The sequence below is a fragment of the Astyanax mexicanus genome, chromosome 24 (genome assembly GCF_023375975.1).
Source record: "Astyanax mexicanus isolate ESR-SI-001 chromosome 24, AstMex3_surface, whole genome shotgun sequence".
Lineage (NCBI taxonomy): Eukaryota > Metazoa > Chordata > Actinopteri > Characiformes > Acestrorhamphidae > Astyanax > Astyanax mexicanus.
This window is the reverse complement of record NC_064431.1, coordinates 14872568-14899838: the sequence shown is the minus strand read 5'-3', so window position 1 is coordinate 14899838 and position 27271 is coordinate 14872568. Positions and strand designations below refer to the sequence as shown.

General features: G+C 37.6%; 1 protein-coding gene across 1 annotated transcript; it reads right to left on the bottom strand.

The window, feature by feature from the left end:
- On the bottom strand, window positions 1-25203 carry si:ch73-267c23.10 (serine incorporator 1). Its single transcript, XM_007248318.4, has 10 exons — window positions 24971-25203; window positions 19309-19470; window positions 17537-17730; window positions 12296-12375; window positions 11372-11509; window positions 10617-10786; window positions 7439-7529; window positions 7140-7341; window positions 3514-3744; window positions 1-2915 (listed from the first exon to the last, which is right to left on the bottom strand). The coding sequence occupies exons 1-10, from the start codon at window positions 25007-25009 to the stop codon at window positions 2777-2779; spliced, it is 1446 nt and encodes a 481-aa protein (XP_007248380.3). The 5' UTR covers window positions 25010-25203; the 3' UTR covers window positions 1-2776.
- Between the last annotated feature and the right edge of the window lie 2068 nt (window positions 25204-27271).

Here is a 27271-nt window from a genome sequence, read left to right as displayed (position 1 = left end):
TACAGGGGTATGAACAGATTTATTTACCACAGAATGTGACAGAGGCGGGTTTTTACAAAAAACATTATTTTTTCTCATAGGGAAAAACCGATTGGACACGGAAGCCATACGAGCACTACAGAATGACGCAGGACTTCAGTGGTCTATTAAAAAAAACAAAGGTGTGAAAAGTATTCACATAGACACTAGAGTTCAAAATATTTTTTGTATAAATTGAAATATTAACTCAAGTTTTTTACTTAAGTTAAAGTGTAAAAGTACTGGTTTTAAAACCAGTAAAAGTAAAAGTAATGTAAGGGGAAAATGCCATTAAGGACAAAAGCTTAGGCGGCACCACAGGAGCCTACATTGCTCTACCCCCTCCACAAAACACATGTTTCTAAAAGACATAATGCCTATAATGTTATAATAAAATATTAATGGTGTAAAATGTTGGATGTACTAGGCTTCCCATTGTAAATGAATGTATATTAGTACAATGTAAATATATTACAGAAGCTTATTTGGGACATTTCACTCGAATCTCTGTACGGATCATCTTCATACAAGGCTACATATGTCTGCTATGTTCTTGCTGGAGTGTGGGGGGTGATGGATCACAGTATAAACCAATAGGGTGTCGGAATGGTATATGTTTATACTTCTCTCCATCCAACCACAATTAGATTCTCTCTGTCTGGATGGAGAGATTTATCTGGATAGGTTTAGTTTTTATTGAACGATGAGAAACTGGAATGAAAACAAACAAATAAAATAGGAGTAATGAGGCTATTTTTAAAATGTAAGAAGTAGAAAGTTCAGTTGATTGTGTGAAAATGTAAGATCTATAAGTAAAAAGTCGTCTGAAAAAGAATTACTCCAGTATATAAGTATAGGTTTCTCCTACTCTGTACTTTATTTGACACCTATGAAAATGGAAATGTTCGTTTTTGTATGTTTTAAATGAGTATAAATGAGCCTTTAAGCTTTTTGATCAGTTTCACATTCAGGTCAGAGTCTTGAGCCTTTTATCACAGTGAAAGGAAGGACATAAACTCCTGCAGATTTCAAATCGTTTTCAGATCTGAAGCGAGAATGGAGCTTGATTTTCTTTTTTTTTCTCAAAAAGAAAGCCTGTAATTTTTGGTTTTGCTACTGAACGATTTCCTATCTGGTCTTTTCAGAAACATTTTAGAAACATTTTGGCAAGAAAAATAAAATATACTTTAATATATGTTTTGACTGGAAATGAAATAAATAATGGGTTTGCTCTTTGACTTTTGCCAGGTAACAAGTAAATTAAGGTACAAACAAGCATTTGGTGAAACTTTGAGGCATTAAAGAGTTAAATTGATTTAATCTCAGATTAAACAAAAAGCTGATAGAGATAATCGTCAGCAGCAGAAGACTCTTGCTATATAATTCATATTATTATTAACAACAAACAAACAGTCAGATTAATAGTGCTGATGGTTTTGTGGCTGTTCACCTTACTGGAAGTATTTAAAAGTGATACTGAAACAAAAGTCTGATACAAAATGTTTAAGAATTTATAAATCTTTGGCAAGAAAAAAAAATGCAAATAAACAATACTGTTTCAATACATAAAAAACACATGCATAATATGCACTGTAACATTTAAGGCTTTTTGGTACACAGTCTTACACAAATTTTTTGGGCACCCATTCATTCTGTTAAATTAGAGTTTAGTAGCTTAAGAATTTAAAATACGGCAGCAAAAAACACATTAAGGTGCATCATGATGCTCATTGTTATCTTATCTTATCCCCTTTCAACAGTCTATTTCTAACGTTTTCCACCTGATTAAATAGCAGCAGCGCGAGGTGATGTCAGAGCGCACCTGGCTCTTGAAGAGAATGGCAAGTGCCACACTGATTGGTTTATTTCATGTTACGCCCAAAACACACCCATGATTAATTAAGAGAATTAGTACATGCCTTTTGCATGTTTCGAGCCCCGCAAGGTGTACTTTTCAGGTTGTTACGATAGCAAAGACATACTAACGCCCTAAATCAAGCTGCAGGGTATGCAGTTGACAGCTTGCCTATAGGTCACTAAAATAGGGCCTAAAATAAGTGTGCAGAAATTATAATTTATCATAAAATTATAGATTTGTTCTCTTATTTTCACTTTAAATAAACATGGTGCCCAAAGGTTTGCATAATCGGTGCACTGAACAGACTAGTCTGAACATATAAAAAAGTCTTTTGTTTTAATAATGCTACTATTTAAAAGTTGAGAATCAGTATTTATGATGATATAAAATATATATAAAATCTGCTTTTTTTATTTGCATAACATAAGCATGCCACACAAGTTTTATAGAAGGACAATAAAAACCAAAATGCATATATCTTTCTTGCTGTAACAGAAATTCTTTAAATATTGAATTTGCTTTTTGCTGTCTGGCTTAAGTTATGTAATTTAATGCAATTAATATTGTATATATTTTGTAAATGTATATAAAAAAATAAATATACATTTAAATAAGACATGATTCCAAACTTTTAAACAATACATTTAGTGCTAAACCCGGTTCAGTAAAGACACTAAGAAATCTCTGTTCGGAGTAAAGGCAGCATCCAGCTATGCAGTATGTTCAGTGTTACACATTCTATGGTCATTTTAACACAACCTTTTATAAAATATAAGCCCCATTATACAGTATTATAAACACCTTTATATTTGGGACAGTGGTGAGTAACTCCTGACCTGGTGTGTTTAGTGGTGAAGGCTGTAGAGATGCTGAAGATGCTGAAGGTTGTGGGATAAACTACTACATAAAGTCTCGGTTAGTGAAGATCATCGGAGCGATCAGTGTCCAGACGTACATTGAGAGACACACCCAGCTGGACGAGATCTTTACCCAGACCGCCGGCCACTTACTGGACATGGTGCTGTAATCGGCATCAGGACTGTATGGAAAGAAAGGTGTGAATAAGGGCAGTTTTGTTTTACTACAAAAAAAATTATACATGTAAATACACCAAATGTGCAAATGTCAATACATTTCAGTTGTGTAATTCAGCTACACCCAAAACTGTCTCTCATCAGGACCGCCCCAGGAGTTCCCTCTGTTGCACAGAATAAGTTCATCAGAGTTACCAGCCTTAGAAACTGCAAGTTAACAGCACCCCAGATAAGAGAAACTTAAATTTTTTACAGCATTAGAAAATACTGGCCTTGGAGCTCCGAGTGTCTTTCAAACGGGAAAAATAACAGTTTATCAGCTGATTACATGGAGGAGTGTAATGTCACCTACGTCTTTGTATTTTATTTTTGTATTGTCAATAAATTTGAATAGCATTTACATCACTGTGTTTATTAAACATATTTAATTCTTAATGATGGTAATGCTTAATGATCGGGTGGGCTGCTGATGGAATTGAACACATCCACTGGGGTCCTGGTTGGGGGCGTCCTTCAGACCTTGTTCTTCAGACTAGCTCACAAGATCTTAAATACTTTCTTCAGAATGCAGAATTCTTGTCATTTTTTTCTGTATTTACTCACCTGTACCAGTTAGTGAGTGTCATCATGATGTATAGCGAGGCGAGGAAGAGCATGAAGTGGAAGAAGGAGTAGCTGTACTGGACGATCTCCCTCTCATTATCTTCCACACGTTTAGGCCCAGAGCCGTCCTCCACCTCGCAGGAGCTTCCTGGGGAGCTGTCCTCCATGACGATGGTTTCTTTAGCCGCCAGGGTTAACTTATTCATCTGACTGGTGCTGGACGAGCGGATACTGCCAAACAGAAACAGAAACAAGACAATTACAATTATACTCCAGATATATTCTCCTGAGAAACAGAAATAAGGTTTTAATATTTAGATGTTTTAGGGTTGCAGTAAAAATAAAATAAAAAAAAAATTCTTTATTTATTCTTTACAGAGACTGTAAAAAAAGATGGATGCCGTGATGCCGTTCCCATTCATTCAATGAAAATGAAGCCAAAATCTTCTGCCATGTTGGCGATTCTGAAACCCGAGTCTGCGCAGTAGAGACCAGAGGAGGGAGAAAGACTGTGGAGAGAAAGCCTACTCATTTAAATAACCCCGCCCCTGAGGGCTGCCTCGAGGTCACAGGCTGCAGAGCGGAGCGGAGCGGAGCTGACGGTCTGTTATTGGTCCCGCCCATAACCAGCCCTTTTACAATAACCACACCTTTTTTGAATAGTGCTGAATAATGTTTTTAAAAACCGAATTCTGTGGGGATATAAAAATTTGAAATTACAAGCAGAGGTTACACTAGCTGCTGCATTTAAATAAAGGAGGTAGAATTACAGTTTATTAGAAAAAAATGTGATTGAAAGTTTTCTGTTTTGCCATTGAAACCTATGGGGATGGGTGGAGTTACACAGCTTTCTGAAACCAAATTGCAGGGGGAGCCCGACCTGTAGTGGCTTCACTTTTGAGAGACGATGCTCTGTCCAGTTATACACAGTCTATGATTCTTTATCATATAACCCTTGTAGCAGACGTTGGCTTCGTCTCAGAATGTAGAAATCTTTAAAAAAAATGTAAAAGAAAAAAAGTCGAACCATGTGGTTCTGCCTGTAAAGAGCCTCCTTTTTCAATCTAATGATAATCTAATAAATCCTGCATTAAACTTTAAGTCTGTGTTTCATTAATGAAATAAGAAGAGCCGAAGCAACTTTGTCTCCTGAAATGATGGACATCATAAGTGTTTTGTGCAACTTGGACCTTTGTTGTGTGAAACTTTGGGCCTACCATGCCTTGAAGGTTAAACAACCAAAAAAAGCCACCTAAAGCTTCTAACAGCACTGAGGAATGTGTCACAATGACTCAAGTGTGTGAATTACTGGATCAGCAGAAGGACTTCTACAGAATTTTGCTTGAACAACAGGAAAGAAGCTTCAAAGCTTGTGTACAGATCATAGTTGATTCTTCAAAGAGGAGGATGGATGATCTGTCGGAGCAAGTTTATGATTTCAAGGTGAGTCTTAGAAATTACTCAAAAGGAGTTTGATGATTTAAAAAGTTTTGTGTAAGACTAGATCTAAATACAGTGATGAAGTCAGAGCAGATTTGGACACAAAAGCAAAAGCATGATCTCACTCTCAGATAAGACAGATTCTTTAAAGGGCCAGCCAAAGCAACACAATATTGTTGTCCATGGCATCAAAGAGTCCATTAAAGAGAAGGCATCTGAATCTGAAGATAAAGTGAAAAAGCTCTTCAGTGAAAAATTACAGCTGGATCAGCTAAAGATAGAACCTTTTCAGAAAAGTATGGTCAAAAGAAGCTAGTGAGTAGTTATCTTCAGCTAAAAGTAGACAAGACAAGACAAGACACAGCAAGACAACACAACACAACCATATACACCATACTTGCGCTGGGCACAGATATGGGCAATTCAACCCATCCATGCTGTGAACAAATATAACCTTAGTAAGTACATTCAGAAAACACAAACGTGCCCGGAGTGGTGAGCAGCCATTGCTGGGGCGCCCAGGGAGCAGTAAGGGTTCTTGAAGAGAGTCTCTTTTCTTAGGGTGAAGATTTCAACAATTTCCCTTATAACCCAGTTTTGACAAGGGGTAGGAATAAAAGATGGGATTGACAATAAAAGGTTTCCCTTTTTGAAAAAAGTGCTTCCTGCTGGTTTGTTTTACAATATTGAAAAAAATCGATTCCACAATTTTATAAAGAATACATTTATTGATATTTTCTTTTCAGGGTCAGACTGTCAGGGGTGTCCAAACTATGGCCGGCGGGCCATTTGCGGCCCATTTCCTTTTTTGGAGCGGCCCGCGAGGTATTTTAGAAATAAAATGAAAGTTGGCCCGCTTACTGCTGTGGAACATTCAGGTGTTCTTTGCAAACATCGAACGTGCAGCAATGTTTTATTAACAATGTTCTATTAACTCCATTCTTTTTTAATGTTTTCCTTATTGTAGATTTGTCAACAAAAAAGTTAGCATGTGCCAGAGATTTTCTGTAAGCAGGTTTTTATAATGTGAGATTCAAAGTTTGAACGCTAGGTGTCAGAAACGGGCCAAATAGTCTAAAAGCGAAAAGGGTGCGTGCGCAGTTTTAGCGCAGAAAAACAGGCCAAAGAGTCTAAAAGCGGAGAGAGTGCTCAGTTTTAGAGCAGAAAATCGTGCCAAAGACTCTAAAAGCGGAAAGGGTGCGTGCGCAGTTTTAGTGCAGCAAACGAGCCAAAGAGTCTAAAAGCGGAGAGGGTGCGCAGTTTTAGTGCAGCAAATGGGCCAAAGAGTCTAAAAGCGGAGAGAGTGCTCAGTTTAAGCGCAGAAAAACTGGCCAAAGAGTCTAAAAGCGCAGAGGGTGCGCAGTTTTAGCGCAGAAAAACAGGCCAAAGAATCTAAAAGCAGAGAGGCAGCGCAGGTTTAGCACAGAAAAACAGGCCAGAGTCTAAAGAGTCTAAAAGTTGCCGTAATTAACGAGTTTAATATTAAGAGACATCATGAAAGAAACATCAATTTGAAAAATCTTAGTTTACACAACACTGTCAAAGATAGTACGTCAAGTAAAATGATGTGTAAATGAAATAATCAGGAAAATGTATTATTTAAAGTGGTATATTTCATTATTTGTTTTATTATAGAGTCTGTGGCCCGTGACTTCAAATATATTTCTCCTTCTGGCCCCAACAAAAAGAGTTTGGACACCCCTGATCTTAGCTAAAAAGAAGACAAATTAAAATATTTCACTAGAACAGATTCAATAAGCTGTATTAAATAAACTATCCTGTTTTTACTGCTGTATAAAGATTTGCTGAAGTTTTCTATCTTGTTGGATGCACTGTGTTTTTCCCTGAGTTAGCGTGAGTACAAGGTCATTCAAAGCACAGTCTGAATAGATAAAAGCTTGTAATATGTAACATATGATGTTTTGAGCTTTTCAGGGCAGATCTTAGGTTGGAAATGTAACATTGGCTGTTCCAAGGCAGTGTTATTTACTTTACTCCACTGCTTTAAATACCAATCATGTTTTTAGCACCCTCTTATGGAAAGCTTTACACATGCATTTGTTAACAAGCTGAATATGGACTGAGGCGGTAAAGAAATTTTACACAGGCTTTACACTAATATATATGCAATACTCTGGTGTACAAAGGTAAATCTATGTTAACGGTAAGTGAGTATATCTCTATACCTTGAGTACAAAATGCAGAGGATGAATATTCCCAGTCCGACGATGCTCTGAGCGTCCCACCACTGCAGGTACGGGGACGAGAGTTCGGGTTCGTCCTCATTAATAACAATCACAAACGTCTGGTTCTCCATCTCCACCGGGGGCAGTGTGGGTTCTGCGATCTGCTGGAAGATGGTCAGGAGCCTGGGGTTGCAGGTGCGGTCTGGGTGGGCGGTAGAAACACAGTGCTGGTCACTTTCAACCACACAGAACCAGATCTAACTCCACTTTTTACCTCATTTTACTGTGAACTGCATTACCTGGTTCATTAGTTATGGCTGACCAGGTGAGGTACATGGTGTACAGGGTGATGACGGACGACTGCAGGAGCCCAGATCTGGGTTGAGAATCCTAAAAACCAAAATTATGAACATAAGTTCACATTTAGAAAAATCACCTCCAGAAGTGTTTTAAATGCGTCTAAGACAACCTCTTGGTTTGAGTGATCAGATTCATATCAAGCGATCAGATTTATATCTGTTTTAAATGTGTCTCAGGCCACCTCCTGAAGTGGTTCAAGTGCTCGGTTTTGTATCTGGTTTAAATGCGTCTCAGACCACCTCCAGAAGTGGTTTAAGCAATCAGATTTATATCTGTTTTAAATGTGTCTCAGGCCATTTCCTAAAGTGGTTTAAGCAATCAGATAAATATATCTGTTTTTAATGCGTCTCAGACCACCTCCTGAAGTGGTTTAAGCAATCTGATTTATATCTGTTTTGAATGCGTCTCAGACTAAATCTTTTTAGTGGTTTGAGTAAACAGATTTGTATCTGGTATAAATGTGTCTCAGACAACCTCCTGAAGTGGTTTAAGCGATCAGATTTATATCTGTTTTAAATTTGTATTTGATGTATTACACTGGTATGTTTTTGTGGTTTAGCCTTATACAAATATAATGTTGGTCATTGTGTTCTGTGGATGCTCTGGAAATTGGGAACGTTTGGTTCACAGAATTCTCTGAAATCATAAACAATGTGTTCTTTGAGTTGATCTCAGGCCAGTTATAAAGCTTGTTTTTGGCCTTGAAGATAAAAGTATCAATCTGAACCAGTTCCAGCTGCCTGAGTCTGACCTTCAAGGACCAGTGGTGTTGTTTTTCCTTTGCTGAAATGAAAAAATTACACACAACAATAGACAAACACAGTCTGCTTAAACTAATACCACACAAAAAATGATATGTTTGCATGGTTTTATTAAACACAACATGTTAACATTCACAGTGCATGGTGGAAAAAGTATGCGAACCCCTAGGCTAATGACTTTTCTAAGAGATAAATGGAGTCAGAATGTGATGTGATTGGATGTGTTGGATAAAGCTGCCCTGCCCTATAAAAACACACACCAGAGTTTGCTGTTCTTATGGAGCATTGCTTGATGCGAATCATGCTTCGCACAAAAGAGCTCTCAGAGGACCTACATTCAAGGATTGTTGACTTGCATGAAGCTATAAAGGGTAACAAAAGAATCTCTAAAAGCCTTGATGTTCATGTGTCCACGGTAAGACAGACGGTCTACAAATGGAGAAAGTTCAGCACTGTTGCTACTCTCTCTAGGCGTGGTCGTTCTGTAAAGATGACTGCAAGAGCACAGCGCAGAATGATCAATGAGGTGAGGAAGAGTGTCAGCTGAAGACTTACAGAAATCTCTGGCACATGCTAACTTTTTTGTTGACAAATCTACAATAAGGAAAACATTAAAAAAGAATGGAGTTAATAGAACATTGTTAATAAAACATTGCTGCACGTTCGATGTTTGCAAAGAACACCTGAATGTTCCACAGCAGTAAGTGGCTAAATATACTGTGAACAGATGAAACCAAAATTGAGTTGTTTGTAAGGAACACACATCGCTATGTGTGGAGAAAAAAAGGCACAGCACACCATCATCAAAACCTCATCCCAACTGTGAAACATGGTGGAGGGGGCATCATGGTTTGGGGCTGCTTTGCTGTCTCAGGCTCTGGACGGATTGCCGTCATCAACAGAAAGATGAATTCCCAAGTTTACCAAGACATTTTGCAGGAAAACTTAAGATTATTTGTCCGCCAACTGAAGCTCAACAGAGGGTGGATGATGCAACAGGACAGCGACCCAAAACAAAGAAGTAAATCAACAACCTAATGGCTTCAAAAGAAGAAAATACGCCTTCTGCAGAGTCCTGACCTCAACCCAATTGAGATGCTGCGGCATCATGACCTCAAGAGAGATTCACCCCAGATATCCCACGAATACTGCTGATCTGTTTTGTGAAAAGGAATGATCTAAAATTCATCCTCACTGTTGTGCAGGTCTGATCTGCAACTACAGGAAACGTTTGGTTGAGGTTTTTGCTGCCAAAGGAAGGTTTTTTCCCCCTCACTGTGAATGTTAACATGTTGTGTTCAATGAAACCATGTAACACATATAATTTTTGTGTGGTATTAGTTTAAGCAGACTGTGTTTGTCTATTGTTGTGACTTAGATGAAGATCAGAACACATTTAATGACCAATTTATGCAGAAATCAAAGTAATCCCAAAGGGTTCACATACTTTTGCAACTGTATTTAGCCAGTGAACTACTTTGTATATATTAGATGTGTATATATTGTAATGCTGAAAATGTTTTATTGTCAAAATACTTTTTAGTTTTGCTATGATAATTCTAACAAATATTCAATGCAATTTTCTACTTAAATTTGCTGAGCCAATTAGCCAGCCCACTCCAGGACTCCTCCCATTGCTGCAATGCTTCCAACTAGATTTTGGATTCTCTGCCCGAGCCCAAGCCTGACCCGATGCCTGATCTGAACTTGGGCCGGGTCCGGCCTGATTTCCCACCACTTTCCTTGTGCCGTGTCGGGTCAAGAACAAGACAATGGTCTGTGAGGTAGGCATCTGTTTTTTTTTATGCTTTTAATTTTTGTATAAAGCTATGACATGATTATCACAAAGTAACAAATCAAACTGTGTTTTAAAAAAAGATGCACAAGATTATTATAATCACGCAGGACGCACACGCTGAGGTGAGCTCCTCCACTTGTATGCATTGCGCACTTCTCTTGCAGCGCTGTGTTTAACTGCTCTTAATAAACATTTGTCTTAAATAATAGGTCTATGCTTCTTCAGTGTTGCAATGTTAACAGATTTCGCTCATTTAAACAGCCTGAAAATGTTTTTAAAGAAAGGTCAGATTTAGAATGGGCTCGGGCTCATAATGACAGTTAAGCTCGATCTAAGCTCTAAAGACTAAAAGGGTCAGGACAAGAGCACGCCTCCTTTCATACGTGTGTTAGACAACTCCGCCTCTTTCAGAATGCTACCAATCAACGCAACATTACTCCTGGCCAGCATCACAACAGAAATCACTCTCGGACTCTGGCTGCTGATGGAGAAACAGCATGATCTGGGTTTCAAACTTTTATATAAGGTTTTATTATATATAATAATAATAATCTGTACCTGTACTTTAGGCAGTATGGAGACGACTGATGCTGTGATGCACAGGATCATGTTGAAGCTGATGAAGAACTTGTTGAGGCCGCACTCCTCCGACTGGGTGTAGAACAAATACATCAGGACGATGGCAGTGATGGACAGGGCGTAGTTCAGCCCCATTACGGACAATAAGGCTGTAGAGAAATCATGGAAACAGCTCAGTCATAGAAAACCACTAAAACCATCAACTTCTCCAAACTGGAGTGAACAGGTGAGACATTAGGAACTGAAACACTTCATTTCAAAAAGAAGAATTAAACTAGGAATATCTTCAACAGATTAATTCTTTGGTAAAAGTCTGTACCAATTAATAGTGTTTCCCAGAACCAAGAACTACTATAACTATTTTAATTTAAATACTTTAATTTAAATACTGTAGTGTTAATATTAGTGGTATTGCATGCAATGTATTAGGTTAATTACAGTATTTTACACATTTAATTTTTATTTTGTGCATATATTATTGCAATTATATCTTCCTTTAGTAGTGATATACTCGTGTAACAACAGTATTTTACGTTTTAGCTGTTGAAAAACATATTTAATACAATTTAATACACATATTCCATTTCAATGGAATGGAATGATTTTGGTCAAATAATATAATGCATTTCAATAAACAGTGTGTTCAAACATACATTTCCAGAAAACAAAAATAACAGGAAAAAGAATATAAAAGTGTTTTTTGTTTGTTTGTTTTGTTTTTACAGCGAACGTACCACAGTACCACGTTCTCGAGTTCCCATTCTCCATCCTGTCCATCCAGGACTCGTTCCATGAGTGGGCAAAGTCCACAAGGAAAACCAGCTGGATCAGAATGAAGACGAACGCTCCAGCCATCCCAACAACAAACCAAGCTTCCAGAAAAATAAATAGGACGTTTCAGTTTTATATACAAATTATTTATGCAAATTTATATTATGGCGTCATATTTCTGACATGATTTGAGTAAACAATATAATGCAAACATAATATCAGAGACATATCAATACATATCAACATTATTGGGTATCAATAAGATATAGCCTATATTAAAGATCTCATGTTATGGTAAACCTAATGGTAAATGAGGTTTTAATGGTTGATTTAGTAGGATTTTAACGTATAACATTCTCTATTCTGAATTCTCTGCTTTTGTAACGTTCGTCACGGCTCTGTTTTGTTTGTCTTGTCTCCAAGTCCCGCCCTGTCATTAGTGTTCCCACCTGTGTCATTTGTAACCCAGCCCCCTTGTTATCTTCTCCAGGTATCTTTGTTTGCGTCTGTTTATACAGGGGTTGGACAATGAAACTGAAACACCTGTCATTTTAGTGTGGCTAAATTGGAACAGCCTGGTGGCCAATCTTCATTAAGAGCACACTGCACCAGTAAGAGCCTTTAGTCCTTTGTTTTGTCTTAGAATTTGTTGCTTTGTTTGTTTTCGAATGGCTTTAAGTAAAACTGACATGCATTTGTATCCTGCCTCCAACCCTGTATTGCTTTTCTCATGAGACAGAACATAAGGCAGCCAATCAGAACAAAGATTATTAACAGTTTTTAAAGGCACAGTAACACAAAATATAGACTGTATATTAAGTTAAATGCAGTGAAAATGTTGGACATGAGTGAAACCGATAATGTAAAAGCATAAAAAGAGTTCTTACTTCGTGTGAAAGGCCCCTCAGGTATGTAAAAGGCACCGACTGTGACTCCGATAATAAATGCAATTTTGAAAAACCAGAAGCTGAAACAGAAGAAAAGAGCAGTATAATCTCAGATAAACACAACTATGCCCCACAGCCAGAGTCAGTTACCCATATGATGTGTTCAGCAGCGTGACTATCACACGACCCAGAGAGAACATCAACTGCAGCTCCTTTATATGACACACTTCAATACTCACAATATACTGTACACACAGATTTTAATAATTATGCACTGTAATAATTATGTATGGTTTTTGAATGTATTATTTCAAATATGGTGTGAAAAAGAATTAGCCCCCCTATACAGATTTCTTTTGTTTTTGCTTTTTTGTCATACTGATATTTTTCTGTTTATCAAACAAACTTTAATATCAGACAAAGATAAGCAAATATACAATATAAAAAGTAATATAATATAAATATAAAAAGCACTTTTTACATGATTAAGATGTAAGATCACGTTTAAGATCACGCCACAGCATCTTAATCAGACTTTGACTAGACCACTCCAAAACATTTTCAAAAAAATGTCCTGCTTTCATCTATTACAGCAAACTGTCCAGGCCCAGAAGCATCAAAGCAGCCCCAGACCATCACACTACCACCACCATGTTTTACGTTCAGTATGATGTTAATTTTTGAATATACACTACTGTTGTAGAAAAGAAAATGAAAGGTGGGCTACCCCCACCTCTCGTCCGGGGTACAACTCCCCTACGTGTTCGTTTGATAGAGAGTCGTAGACAGGTGGAGTGAAGTTGAAAGCAAACCAAGTATTTATTACTGAATTCAGGAGAACCAATACATACAAGACAGTTAACAGCCATCCCAGTAGAAGTTCTGACCCCCCTCTGATCTGACTCCCATGTTTATACCCCAAATGACGTGAACCCTGCTGATGAGGCGTTGCTAAAATCATCTCATGCTAGTAGGCACATTCTCACGTGTTAGTGTTCAAGTTTCACAGGTCTGACCGGACCACTAATGTTTGGCCTTGATTGTGTCCAGCCGGACAGTGTGGTATTGTTTTAAGAATTGACTGGGTCCAGTCAGACAGTGTGATATTGTTTCAGTAATTAGACAGTGCCGCCCTCCCTATGTGCGCGTGTCCTTCTCCCGCTTTGGTAGGTGAAGGACTCTGCACGCACAGAGAGAAAGGCCGCACTGTTCGTCCCAAAGTCTCCTTTGTATCAATTCAAATGTAAGGTGAGTATTGGTTAATGCATATAAAATACAAGGTTTCACACAATGATTATGTAATTATAGATACTAAGATAAGTAATCATAACTGAAAGATATTTGTCAATACACCCAAAGTATAATAAACAGTTACTCTTCACTACCGTTCAAAAGTTTGGGGTCACACTTATTCACCACCATACGTTGTGAAATGAATAGAAAATAGAGTCAAGACATTGACAAGGTTAGAAATAATGATTTGTATTTGAAATAACATTGTTTTTACATCAAACTTTGCTTTCATCAAAGAATCCTCCATTTGCAGCAATTACAGCATTGCACACCTTTGGCATTCTAGCTGTTAATTTGTTGAGGTAAGATGGAGAAATTGCACCCCACGCTTCTAGAAGCAGCTCCCACAAGTTGGATTGGTTGGATGGGCACTTCTGGCGTACCATACGGTCAAGCTGCTCCCACTACAGCTCAATGGGGTTCAGATCTGGTGACTGCGCTGGCCACTCCATTACCAATAGAATACCAGCTGCCTGCTTCTGCTGTAAATAGTTCTTGCACAATTTGGAGGTGTGTTTAGGGTCATTGTCCTGTTGTAGGACGAAATTGGCTCCGATCAGGCACTGTCCACTGGGTATGGCATGGCGTTGCAAAATGGAGTGATAGCCTTCCTTATTCAGAATCCCTTTTACCCTGTACAAATCTCCCACCTTACCAGCACCAAAGCAACCCCAGACCATCACATTACCTCCACCATGCTTAACAGATGGCGTCAGGCATTCTTCCAGCATCTTTTCATTTGTTCTGCGTCTCACAAACGTTCTTCTTTGTGATCCAAACACCTCAAACTTGGATTCATCCGTCCACAACACTTTTTTCCAGTCTTCCTCTGTCCAATGTCTGTGTTCTTTTGCCCATCTTAATCTTTTTCTTTTATTAGCCAGTCTCAGATATGGCTTTTTCTTTGCCACTCTGCCCTGAAGCCCAAAATCCCGCAGCCGCCTCTTCACTGTAGATGTTGACACTGGTGTTTTGCGGGTACTATTTAATGAAGATGCCAGTTGGGGACCTGTGAGGCATCTGTTTCTCAAACTAGATACTCTAATGTACTTATCTTCTTATCTTCTTGCGGCCTCCCACTTCTTTTTCTACTCTGGTTAGAGCCTGTTTGTGCTGTCCTCTGAAGGGAGTAGTACACACCGTTGTAGGAAATCTTCAATTTCTTAGCACTTGCATGGAATAGCCTTCATTTCTAAGAACAAGAATAGACTGTCGAGTTTCAGATGAAAGTTCTCTTTTTCTGGCCATTTTGAGCGTTTAATTGACCCCACAAATGTGATGCTCCAGAAACTCAATCTGCTCAAAGGAAGGTCAGTTTTGTAGCTTCTGTAATGAGCTAGACTGTTTTCAGGTGTGTGAACATGATTGCACAAGGGTTTTCTAATCATCAATTAGCCTTCTGAGCCAATGAGCAAACACATTGTACCATTAGAACACTGGAATGATAGTTGCTGGAAATGGGCCTCTATACACCTATGTAGACATTGCACCAAAACCAGACATTTGCAGCTAGAATAGTCATTTACCACATTAGCAATGTACAGAGTGTATTTGTTTAAAGTTAGGACTAGTTTAAAGTTATCTTCATTGAAAAGTACAGTGCTTTTCCTTCAAAAATAAGGACGTTTCAATGTGACCCCAAACTTTTGAACGGTAGTGTATGTGTACATTTTACACCAGGGTGGCGCAGTGGGTAGCACTTCCGCCTCACAGCAAGATGGCCTGGGTTTGATTCCCGGCTGGGGTGACCCGGGTCTTTCTGTGTGGAGTTTGCACGTTCTCCCCCTGTCTGCGTGGGTTTCTTCCGGGTGCTCCGGTTTCCTCCCACAGTCCAAAGACGGCACATTCAGGCTAACTGGTGGATAAAATTGCCCCCTTGGTGTGAGTGTGTGAATGTGTCTGTGAAAGTGTGAAGGTGTGTCACCAGATGTAACAAGACACACACCTTCCAAAAACTGCCATGTTTGTCACATCAGTTCTGGGGATCATCAATGTGTTTTAGGTAAAGATGAGATGGGCTGTAGGGTTATTCTTGGTCAGCAGTGTTTTTTGGCTTGAAACTCTCCCATGGGGACCATTTTTGACCAGTCTCTTTCTTATTTTAGAATCATTAACACTGACCTTAACTGAGGCCAGTGAGACATGAAGGTTTTTAAAAGTTGTTCTGGGATCTTTTGTGACCTCCTGGATGAGTTGTCCATGCCCTTTGGGAATAATTTTAGTCACATAGCCACTCCTGGGAAGGTTCACCAGTGTTACATGTTTTTTTGGTTTGGATATTTTATAATATAAATTAAATCATCATATAAAAACTGCTTTTTATATTTATTTAGGATATATTTGTCTGATCCTAAAGTTTGCTTAATAATCTGAAAAATGTAAGCAAATCACTGTATAATGAAAAGTACATCGTAAGAACCTGTAATTACAAACATTTGCACAGTCATATGATAGTATATATAGTTATAATTGAAGACAGTTGGATACACAGTTTCTCTTAATCTGTTTTTAGCAGTTATTAGTTATAAACTGTAGTGAGTTCATAAGTCAATCTGGTGATTTTTTTTCCCCATTGGTCTGTAATGTGTAAAGCGTGGGTAGTGACTGGTGTAGTGGATAATAGCACAGCAAGGCTGTGAGGCTCTGAGTGGGTTTGTTCATGTACCCAGTTGGTCTTCCCATCATAATAGCCCATTTTATTCTCACATGGGTCCCATCTAGGCCCAATGTTCAGGGTACTACCAAGATGGAGCCCATGTTTAATACCCCCTGCTGGTCCCATCACTGACATCCACATGTGGAGACAAAATGGTCTTCTGGTAACCAGTTGGGCTACCCAGTTCTTGATTTCTGTGCTAAGACTCACATTTTTATATTCTCCTACCTGTGTTCCTGTGTACATGTGCCATGAAAATAACCGTGAATGAAATGCAGTGATGGTATAGTTACTTTGAAAAAGTAATCCGATTACTGATTACTCCTTTAAAAAGTAACTTAGATACTTTATGGATTACTTCATTTTAAAAGTAACTAAGTTACTTTACAAGTTACTTTATTAGTTACTTTCAGCAGCTGCAGACACCACCTCCCGCCGCCTTAACATAAACATTTTTGCCAATACTCCCTTCATTAAAAAAATGCATTTTTAACAGCAACAATGTATCTCTAGACATTTAAAGTTTAACTATTTCTTGAAAAAATAGTATTTTTATAAAAATAAAAGACAAATTCTCTTGAATTAACTTAACATAAATATTTTTTTGAAAAAAAATTAAATATGGTCTTTCTTGATTTCACTAAACATAAATACTTGTTTTTATAAAAAAAAAAAAAAAAAAGTGTTTTTTGACCTGACATATTTAACACTGTAAATCTAAACATTGAACCTGTTGTTCAGCAGGGAGTGGTTTTATAAAACAAATATGTATGTGGTCTAGGCCAGGGATCACATATATGCAGACTGCGGTCCGGGTCTGAGAAGGATTTAATTTTGACAGTGTTCATTTAAAGCGTCAGAACTTTTCTTGTCTTTACGGTATACGCGCTCTGCGGCACAGTAAACTCGCAGACCAATCACGTGTGGTGTAAAATCTTCAAACGCTCTCCTCTGCCAATCAGATCTGTGAAGACCACTGCCCCGGCTAGTGAATTGGGACGCGGACGGGAAAAAAACACCTTTATAAAGAGATAGGGAGCCCGAGAACTGGTGGAAAAACGAGAACGGGCGGAAAAACGAGAACGGGCAGAAACTAAAGACATGCCGAGCGCGAGAGAGAGAGAGACAGGGGAGGAATGTAAAGTTAGAGTGAAACAGGGGAGTGCGGTGAGTAAACCAATGGTTGTACCTCATTAACAGAAGCGAGACGCGTGTGATTGGGGGAAAGCGGAGGGTAATGCGTTACTGACATCACTGATGAAATGTAATAAATAAGTGTGTGTTATATTTACCCGTTATGAACTGCGGCTCGAGGATCTCTGCTGTTCTTCACGTTGATCATCAGCAGGGAGAAGGCCAGGAAGCAAACGCTCATACCGAAGCAGACTCTGTACACCGCCTTATACCCCACAAAGATCTCACACTGAACATTAGCCTCCATGCCTGGAACACTGGAGCCTGCTCCACCCTCACAGAATCCTGGGATCTGAAAGTGTGGGTTCAAACCTCAAATTATTCACAGCTCAGTTACACAACAATTTAAACTACAATAATTAAGTGAGTCCTCGTTCTCATTAAGGGTCCTCATTAAGACTGTGATGCCCCCCTCTCCAAGTCTCAACTGACCAAAATGTCTTTAAGTGAATCATGGAGGCATGTGTGGTAAACTGAGATGCTGGTGCTGTTGACCTGCCACTGCACGGATGCCATTGTTTCAGGGTTCCTCCGTGTCTATGCTACCTTCTGACTTGCCTCTGACTTTTCCTTGCCTCTGTCGCTCACAGGGGGTTCTACAATGGTGCGCAAAAGTATTCATAAGTATTTACAAGTATTCTTATTTTGTTGCATGTTTGTCACTTTTAAATGTTTTCAGATCATCAAACATATTAATATCAATATTTTTATCAATAATATGTATCAATATAAATATCAATCAAAGACAACACAACACAAAATGCACAATGCAGTTTTTAAATAAATATTATTATTATTATTATTAAAAGAGAAAAAAAATCCAAACCTACATGACCCTGTGTGAAAATGTGTTTGCCCTCTAAACCTAATAAGTGGTTGTTCCACCCTTAGCTGCAACAACTGCAAAAAAGCATTAGCGGTAACTTGCAATAAGTCTTTCACAGAGCTGTGGACACATTTTGGCTCTACTCTTCCTTATAGAATTGTTGTAATTCTGCCCCATTTTAAGGTCATGCCACAAGCATGGTCAAAACTTTGACTAGGCCTCTCCAAACTGTTCACTATGTTTTCCTTAGCCATTCATAGGTGAACTTGCTGGTGTGTTCTGGATCATTATCCTGCTGCAGAACTCAAATTTCTTACAGCTTGAGATCACAAACAGATGGCTGGACATTCTCCTTTAGGGTTTTTGGCAGAATTCACGGTTCCATTCATCACATAAAGTCTTACAGAAGCAGCAAAACAGCCCCAGACCATCACACTACCACCACCATGTTTTACAGTAGGTATGAAGTTCCTTTTATGAAATGTGGTGATACTTTTACGCCAGACACAGACAACTTTGTCTTGTCAATCCCAAAAGTCTTGGTGATCGTTGCTGTGCTTCTGGGGTAAACACTTTTTCACACACGGTCATGAAGGTTTGGACCACCCATTATATACTTTTTTCACGTTGCTTCCATCAGGTCAGAGATACAGAACACTAGCTTGCAAAAAACACACTTTGCAAAAAGTTTTATTCCCCCAGCCATTTCAGCTCTTAACAAGTTATCGCGTTAAGCTGATTCGTAAAGTCTTGTGTGTTCAAATGTGTTTTTCATGTCTGTCTGACATCTATCTATCTATCTATCTATCTATCTATCTATCTATCTATCTATCTATCTATCTATCTATCTATCTATCTATCTATCTATCTATCTATCTATCTATATAACTGCTATCTATATATGCTGATTTTTGCTGCACAATCCTTTTGTCAATTAGTATATTTTGGCTCTGATTTATTTACACTTTTTCGATTAAATGCATCCTTAATGCAATCATATAAGAAGCAGAACAGCAGCAGATTGAAGTGATGCAGCTGCATTACCCTTTTCAGTTGTCTCTCAACTCCGGGCGACAGCATGATGCAGGCGATGATGGTGCCGATCAGCAGGATGAAGGCGTATATGACACGGGTCACTATGGAGTTCTTGCTGTGTGGGCAGTACTTGCAGGACAGGCAGGTCGCACTGCTGCACAGACACCGGGCCTGCAGGAGACACATCATTACAGGTAATATGGGTGAGACGTGTTATTTAACCCACAGTATTTAGTCTAAAATACATTACACACCATATCCACACACTCAGACTAATGAATAACTTAGCTTTGAGGTGGACTCAAAGTTTGCACTGTATAAAGCAGGATGCTGTACACTACACCTTCCTGTCCACCAGACATCCTGTTATTCTGTGCTTTTGCTGGGTGTGACTGTATGATTCGTTTCACTTTCGCTTTTTAGAAAATAGAAACAGTACAAAAATACTTTAATAATAATTACATCTAAAAACTGACCATTTCTCTCCTTCACGGGGGTCATATTCTATTTACAATGCTTTCCTATGGAGATTATTATGGAGAAACTGCGTACGTAACTGAATTAGGTGTAATGGTAGACAATGTACAATAATCCTAGTTATCACGTTTTACTGTAGTATAACCATAGTAGTTTCATACTATAAACACATTTACAATACTTCCAGGTAAAAATATACAATAACCAGTCAACAGCAGTTACTTTAAACCATAGTATTCCATAGTAAAATTATGATTTACATGGTTAACTAATCATAATTACCATAAAATGCAATTAATGCAAGCCCTTGGCAGTATCATAGTATAACCCCACTTCATGGTAAAATAGTGGATTACCATATAAAACCAATAGTTCCACAGTAATTTCAGCATAACCATGTAATGTCATGGTAAAAATCATGTTTAACAAAACAATAACCAAGTATAGAGAATTGCAATGATTTTATAGACCGTTTCAATGTAGAAAACAATAACAAAGCTACTGCGCATGTCTGTTCCTTCGACGCTTCCGGTGGCGCTATTTTCAAGTATACAGCTGTCAAAATGAGAGCGCATATTTCGCAAATCTCCCAAAAACAGAGCAAACATATGGTCAGAAATTAGTAAAAAGTGATCAAACCTCTTTTCCTGATCCTTTTGATAAGCATTTAAGAGAGAAGTTTTGTTCTCCTCTGATTTAAAACGCTTGACAGAGGTGACCTTCCCAGATGTGATTACTATCTTGTTGAAACGTAGGCAGTGAAAGCGTGCTGCAGTTTGGACGCATATAATTACTTTCTCAGTGGAAAAGTTGGGAGTTTCTATAGTAGAGAAGGCATCACTATAGTGTATGGTGAGGTTGGAGCAAGTCAGACGCTATCCAACACGTGCTCTGTATGGTTTATAGATAAGAAGGAGGGAGAAGTTGTGAGCGGACACTGTAACTGCATGGCAGGTTAGCAGTGTGAAAAACGAACGCAGGCGTGTTTACTATGGAGAACCAAAAATGACATAAGTATAAATAAATAAATGTTGAAATAAATAAATGCACATATAAATGAATAAATAAATATAAAATTAAGAAATGTATTTATTAATTAATTTATTTAACTATACAATTATTTGTGCACGTATTTATTTATATATATATATTTATTTATTTATTTATACATTTATATGTGCATTTATTTATATATTTATATGTGCATTTATTTATATATTTATTCATTTCAACATTAATTTATTTATTCATTTATTTGTTTCCATATTTATACATTTATATGTGTATTTATTTATACTTATGTAATTTTTGGTCCTCCATAGTTTACTTGTTTAAAGAACGATTTGACCTGATTTTCAATGTTTGTGACTCTCAGATTAGGTAAAGTTCGCATTCATGTTAAATTAAAAAGTTACGTCCTCTGTTTTGAACACTGTTTACCGCTGAACAGAAGTGTCCTAGGAACAGCTACGTCACTTCCTATGCTCATGAATATTCCTCTAAAATGGTTTTATAATCTAGGTCTACATATTCTTACCACAGTGGCCTATAAGATTATAAGGTTAAAACACGATAAACCCTACAATAACAATAACTACCATGAACAACAGCAGTAAACCATAGCAATACCATATAGTAAAAATAATCATAGTCCAATTCTGGGCAATGTACTGTGCAGAATTGGCAATATAAACTGTAGTGTGAGGCAAAACTGTCCCCGTTTAGCTGCCATATTTAATAAAGATAAACATATGACCTCAAACACAGCCAACCTTATGAACTGAATGTACTACATTTTATTTATATTTTGTGAAAAACCTGACCCAACTGTGGCAGTTAACTGTTGTTAAGTCCCAGCACCCAGATTTGGTTGGATTGGGCCAGATCTAAGCTATGACCTATTTGGTATCTAAGGTACCTAAAATATCCCCATGGTTACCTATATAATAATTTATTCCAGATATAATGTCTATGTGCAGCATGTACTGTATGTGTAGTCTGTTGGGAAAACTGCACCCCCTACTGCGCTGTCTCCAGTGCGTTTTCCCCCCGTAACACATTAAAGTATCTTCTCTGTTTATCAAAATTATGATTAATCTGTATCTCTTCTAAAAACTTCATCCAAAGAACAATTACATTCATTTTTATTTTGAAAACATGAAAACAATCACAATTGCCCATTAACAAATACTATATGGAAAGGAACATTTTGATTCACAACCAGCAGCAAATAAATTTCTGAGCTGCAGAATAAGATTCAAACTCAACCAGCGAACTAATACTTAAAAATAAACAAACTAGCAAACTTTAAAAACAACAAAAAAATCAAAGGATTTTGCATCAGTGTCTCACTGGATAACACAAAGCTTGAGGTGTAACATAACAGATAATAATAATGGCAGATAAAACAGACAAATATCTTGAACTCTGTCATACAATTAGATACAAATAATAATAATAATAATACAAATAATAATAATAATAATAATAATAATAATAATTGCATATAAGTGTGTGTTGTACATTTTGCATTAGTGTACTCTCACTAGAAAAACACACACAGCTTGAGGTATAGCAATAAGTATATAATGAATGATGATGTTTTTTGCTGTTAGCCAATCTGTGTGCAGGTTTTAGGCACACAGAGAAAAGACTGATTCGGTCTGTTTGAATGAATTGTTGATGTTCAGTAACAATAAAAAAAGGTTCAGTTTTTAATGAACTTCAACTCAGACAGAGGACTCAGAATCGGCCGGTCCCGTCCACAGTCCCCGAGTCCACCTCACCCTGAGACCGAGACAAGACTGATTCAAAACAAGGTCGAGTCCAAGACGAGACCGAGACCAGTACTACATCACTACTAACTGGGTACAATTTACTTTATTGGGTACAATTATGTCCTATCTGCCGGGTTTCAGATACAACCGGCCTTATCTCTACTGCTAAAACTAGACATTCAGTTTTAAGGTGTCAGTTTAACTGTCCTTCACACCCACTTACATAAAGATCATTCAGTTCCCTACACACACTCATAATGAGTCTATTTTGTAGACAAACCTAAGTTATGAAACTTGTGCTACTTCTACTTTAAGGCACGGCCTTGATCTGACAGTTATTAGTACAGTTGTTAAGTTTACATTTTATTAAGACAAACAATGTTATCTCCTTGACTGCCTCCTCACCTCTACGTCAGAACAGAACGTCCATTATACATGACAATGTTGCAAAAAGTTTACTGGCAGGGGGTGTATTGTACATAGCTGCTAAGAATCAATGCACACACATTATTCGGAGTATATAAGAGTTAAATAAATAGTGATTAAGTAATTATTTAGCAATTGTTAGCATAAGCACCAAGACCAGTTTCTTGCTTCACAAGTTGGGAACTAGAAGATTAAGCCTGATTTGTTAAAAAAAAAAAATGTGTGGGTAAAATAATTATATATAAAGAAATATATTATTTCTTTACATATATATTTTTTTCCATTAAATGAATCATATAGATAATATATGTCCATGTGCATGTGCAGCATGTATGTGAAGCCCAACTTGGAACTAGAGCGTTAAGTTCACAGGTTCTACGTTAGCCCCATATAAGGATGCCCACCAGGATTATTGATGGGACCTGGAGGGGTAAACATGAGCCATATCTGGCTTGAACACTGCAATACTTGGGGTCCAAATGGGAAAAAGGTGGCTGCAACAATAAGGCTCACATGGGAAAGCCCAATTAGCTTACAGGAGCAGCACATATACAAATCCATTCAGAACTTTCCAGAACCTGACACCTGTAACCCACCAAGCCCATATTCCACCCACTTACCCATGCCCCACTTAGAATGGTGTCTGTTTCACTATGAATCACTATGATAAAACCACCGGGTGCTACTAAATAACAGTTTAATAACCTTTTAATATCCTAAAAATCTATATATTTAATATACTATGAGCTGCATTGTTTCAAAACACGCCTGGGGGAGATTAGCTAGTGGCCTACATTGGTGCACCTCAGCTGACCTCAAGTGACCAGAGGAACAACAGTGTTAATCCGGTTAAGGAGCTAGCGTAATGGATCACGCTCAGTATGAGTGAGTCACCTGCCTTTAAAAACAGGTTCAATCTCACGTTAATCTCTGTTTTGCTTTGACTAATGACTACTGATGTGTAAATGCTAAATAAACTCAAGAAAATGCCTAATTAGGCTGAAATTGGCTTGTTTTAGAAAATGTCAATTCCACTTTAACTGGTTCAGTGCCCTTACCATAGAACTGCTGCACAATTTACGGTGGAAAAGAATATTCCAAAAAGTTCAGTTTTTTTTTTACTTTAAAGACAATGTTCTTTAAGAATATGGAATATTCCACTAATATAAAATGTTATAAGTTTAATTCTATTTAATACTTCTATTCAATTCTATTCTATTCTATTCTTTATAAAACATATACTGCTAGCTAACCTGTGTAGCTAGCATTATAGTAACATTATAGTAACTTGTAACAATAGATGGCTGATTATAGATCTCTTTTTTAAAACAGTCCACTGCTCTTAAACAAAACTAAAAACTGACAATAATAATATTTTCTGAATATCCACAATATCAATATGAGTAATAATGATGATAATAATGATAATAGTACCCATGTTAAAGTATAGGCTATATAAAATCTATTTATAAATCTAACATTTAAAAATATTATTGCAATTGTTTGTTTGTTTTTTCATTTGTTAATTTAAAACAAATTTAGAAAAAATAATGATTACTTTCTTTAATACTACAAAGAGTATCCATATGGGAAAATATTTATATAAGTAAAATGCATTTATAAACAGCCCCCCTCCCCCCCCCCCAAAAAAAAAAAAACAATAATGTAAAAAACATTTTGAAAAACATTATACTTTCATTATTACTACTAATGGTAAAACTAACTGTATGAAAGTATGAAAATGGCTAAAAAATATATATTTTTCGTTGCATCTTTAAGTACTGAAATTGATTTATTTTTTATTATATTTTTCATTTTTTGAATGTGTGGGAAATAAAAGACACATTATTTCTATATATAAGAGATACAATAATTCATTACATCGTTTACCATTAAAATAATCATATAGATAAAATAGCCCTATAAGTCAATACAAAATTATGATAAACAAACAAACGCAGTAAATAAACTTAATAAACCTCTTTACCTACCCAGTGAGCCACAGCAAAGGACCCTAGGACAGCCCCCATAGTGCAGCCCAGTCCGCCCAGTCCAGACTGTCCAGTCTGCCAAGTGACTTCAAACCACAGAGCCTATCAGGGGTCTCCTCTCACCTTTCTGACCCCAAATATCTGCTCATGTCCTCGTGCAGACCTGTCCCCCCACTTCACACTCCACACTGCTGTCTCTCTCTCTCTCTCTCTCTCTCTACCTCCTGCGTCACATGCCGTGTCGTCACGTCTCGTCCAGGGAGCGGATTGGAAGGATTTGATCTGAATACAAGTGGAAAAAGAGCAGGAATTACAGAACGCACCCATAAACAGTCTGTACTGTAATACATAATTTCGCCATCAGGGGCGCTGTGTTCATACACTTCAATAAAGCAGAACCAAAATATCTGAAATATTACAGATTTAAGATACATATAAATATCATGTGGAGAGAGGCTTTGTGCAAGATGCTGTGTTTTTGCAGAAAAGTGGAGGAAAATAAAATCCAACTGTCATATAATGTCATATAATACATTAGTTGTATAAGTTATATTATGCGTTTATGTATAGATCGTTTCAATGAGGAAAACAATAACAAAGCTACAAAAAATAAATAAATAAATAAATAAATAAATAAATAACAAAGCTACTGCGCATGTCTGTTCCTTCGACGCTTCCGGTGGCGCTATTTTCAAGTATACAGCTCGCAAAATGAGAGCGCATAATTCGCAAGTCTACCGCAAACAGAGCAAACATATGATCAGAAATTAGTAAAAAGTGATCAAACCTTTTTTCCTGATCCTTTTGATGAGGATTCAAGAGAGAAGTTTTTGCCTCTGATTTAAAACGCTTGCCAGAGGTGACCTACCCAGATGTGATCACTACCTCGTTGAAACGGAGGCAGTGAATATGGAGTGAATTTTGTGCCAAAAGTTTTACGTAAAAAAATAAAATCCACAATCAAAATTTTAAGAATCAAAAGTAAAACATGTATGTTGCAAATTCAAAAGAGAAAAAATATATATCAAATATATATATTTAAATATACTTGGTTATTTTATTATTCTTTGCACTTATTTGAAAATTATTTTAGTTTGGATTTTGCCAGTCTTTGCTTTCATTTTTGGATTTTCTGTGGATTTTTGTGGATTTTGCTGCTAAAGACTTTTGCTTCTGGAATCTCTCCTTTGATTCTGCTTAATTTTTTTGGTTCTGATTTTTGGCACACTTTTCACGGGTGGACGGGGCTTAGAAGAAGGCGTTCCCCTTTAATCTCTATTGGTCACCTACCCTGAACCCTCGTCTGAGACAGACCACGCCCACCCCGCCAGCTTCAAGCGCTCTTCCAAACATGGCGGAGCGAACGGGGTTCAGCTCACAGCAGCACCAGCAGGTACTTTTCCAATTAAATTTCATACAGACGTTATGTTTAATGTTATATTTCTTTTTTAAGTAAGTGTTTAACTCTATTAAGATGTTCATGTTAGCGGGGTGTGCTAAATATCCATGCTTAAATTATACTAGTTAGTTAGTGAACACTAACCTACCTAGTCAGTGAGTTAGCTAGTTTACCTAGGTCATCTGGTCAGTGAGTTAGTGGGTTAGCTAAGCTAGTTAGGTTACCTAGTCAGTGAGTTAGCTAGTTAACCTAGGTTATCTGGTCAGCGAGTTACCTAGCTACTTAACCTAGGTCATCTGGTCAGTGAGTTAGTGGGTTAGCTAAGCTAGTTAGGTTACCTAGTCAGTGAGCTAGTGGGTTAGCTAAGCTAGTTATTATGCCCCAGGGTAAAGCCAAGTAAGTGCTGGTTAAGGTTAACTAGCTAACTCACTGACTAGGTAACCTAACTAGCTTAGCTAACCCACTAACTCACTGACCAGATGACCTAGGTAAACTAGCTAACTCACTGACTAGGTAGGTTAGTGTTCACTAACTAACTAGTATAATTTAAGCATGGATATTTAGCACACCCCGCTAACATGAGCATCTTAATAGAGTTAAACACTTACTTAAAAAAGAAATATAACATTAAACATAACGTCTGTATGAAATTTAATTGGAAAAGTACCTGCTGGTGCTGCTGTGAGCTGAACCCCGTTCGCTCCGCCATGTTTGGAAGAGCGCTTGAAGCTGGCGGGGTGGGCGTGGTCTGTCTCAGACGAGGGTTCAGGGTAGGTGACCAATAGAGATTAAAGGGGAACGCCTTCTTCTAAGCCCCGCCCACCCGTGAAAAGTGTGCCAAAAATCATAACCAAAAAAATGAAGCAGAAGCAAAGGAGAGATTCCAGAAGCAAAAGTCTTTA

Bases quoted from the DNA above. Each gene is read 5' to 3' on its own strand.
- si:ch73-267c23.10 (XM_007248318.4), bottom strand. From the start codon at position 25,009: ATGGGGGCTGTCCTAGGGTCCTTTGCTGTGGCTCACTGG. The intron at 11,510-12,295 runs GTAAGAACTCTT...TTTTTCTGGAAG, and splicing joins TGAGGGGCCTTTCACACGAA to CTTGGTTTGTTGTTGGGATG. The intron at 7,342-7,438 runs GTAATGCAGTTC...CCGCCCACCCAG, and splicing joins AGCCATAACTAATGAACCAG to ACCGCACCTGCAACCCCAGG.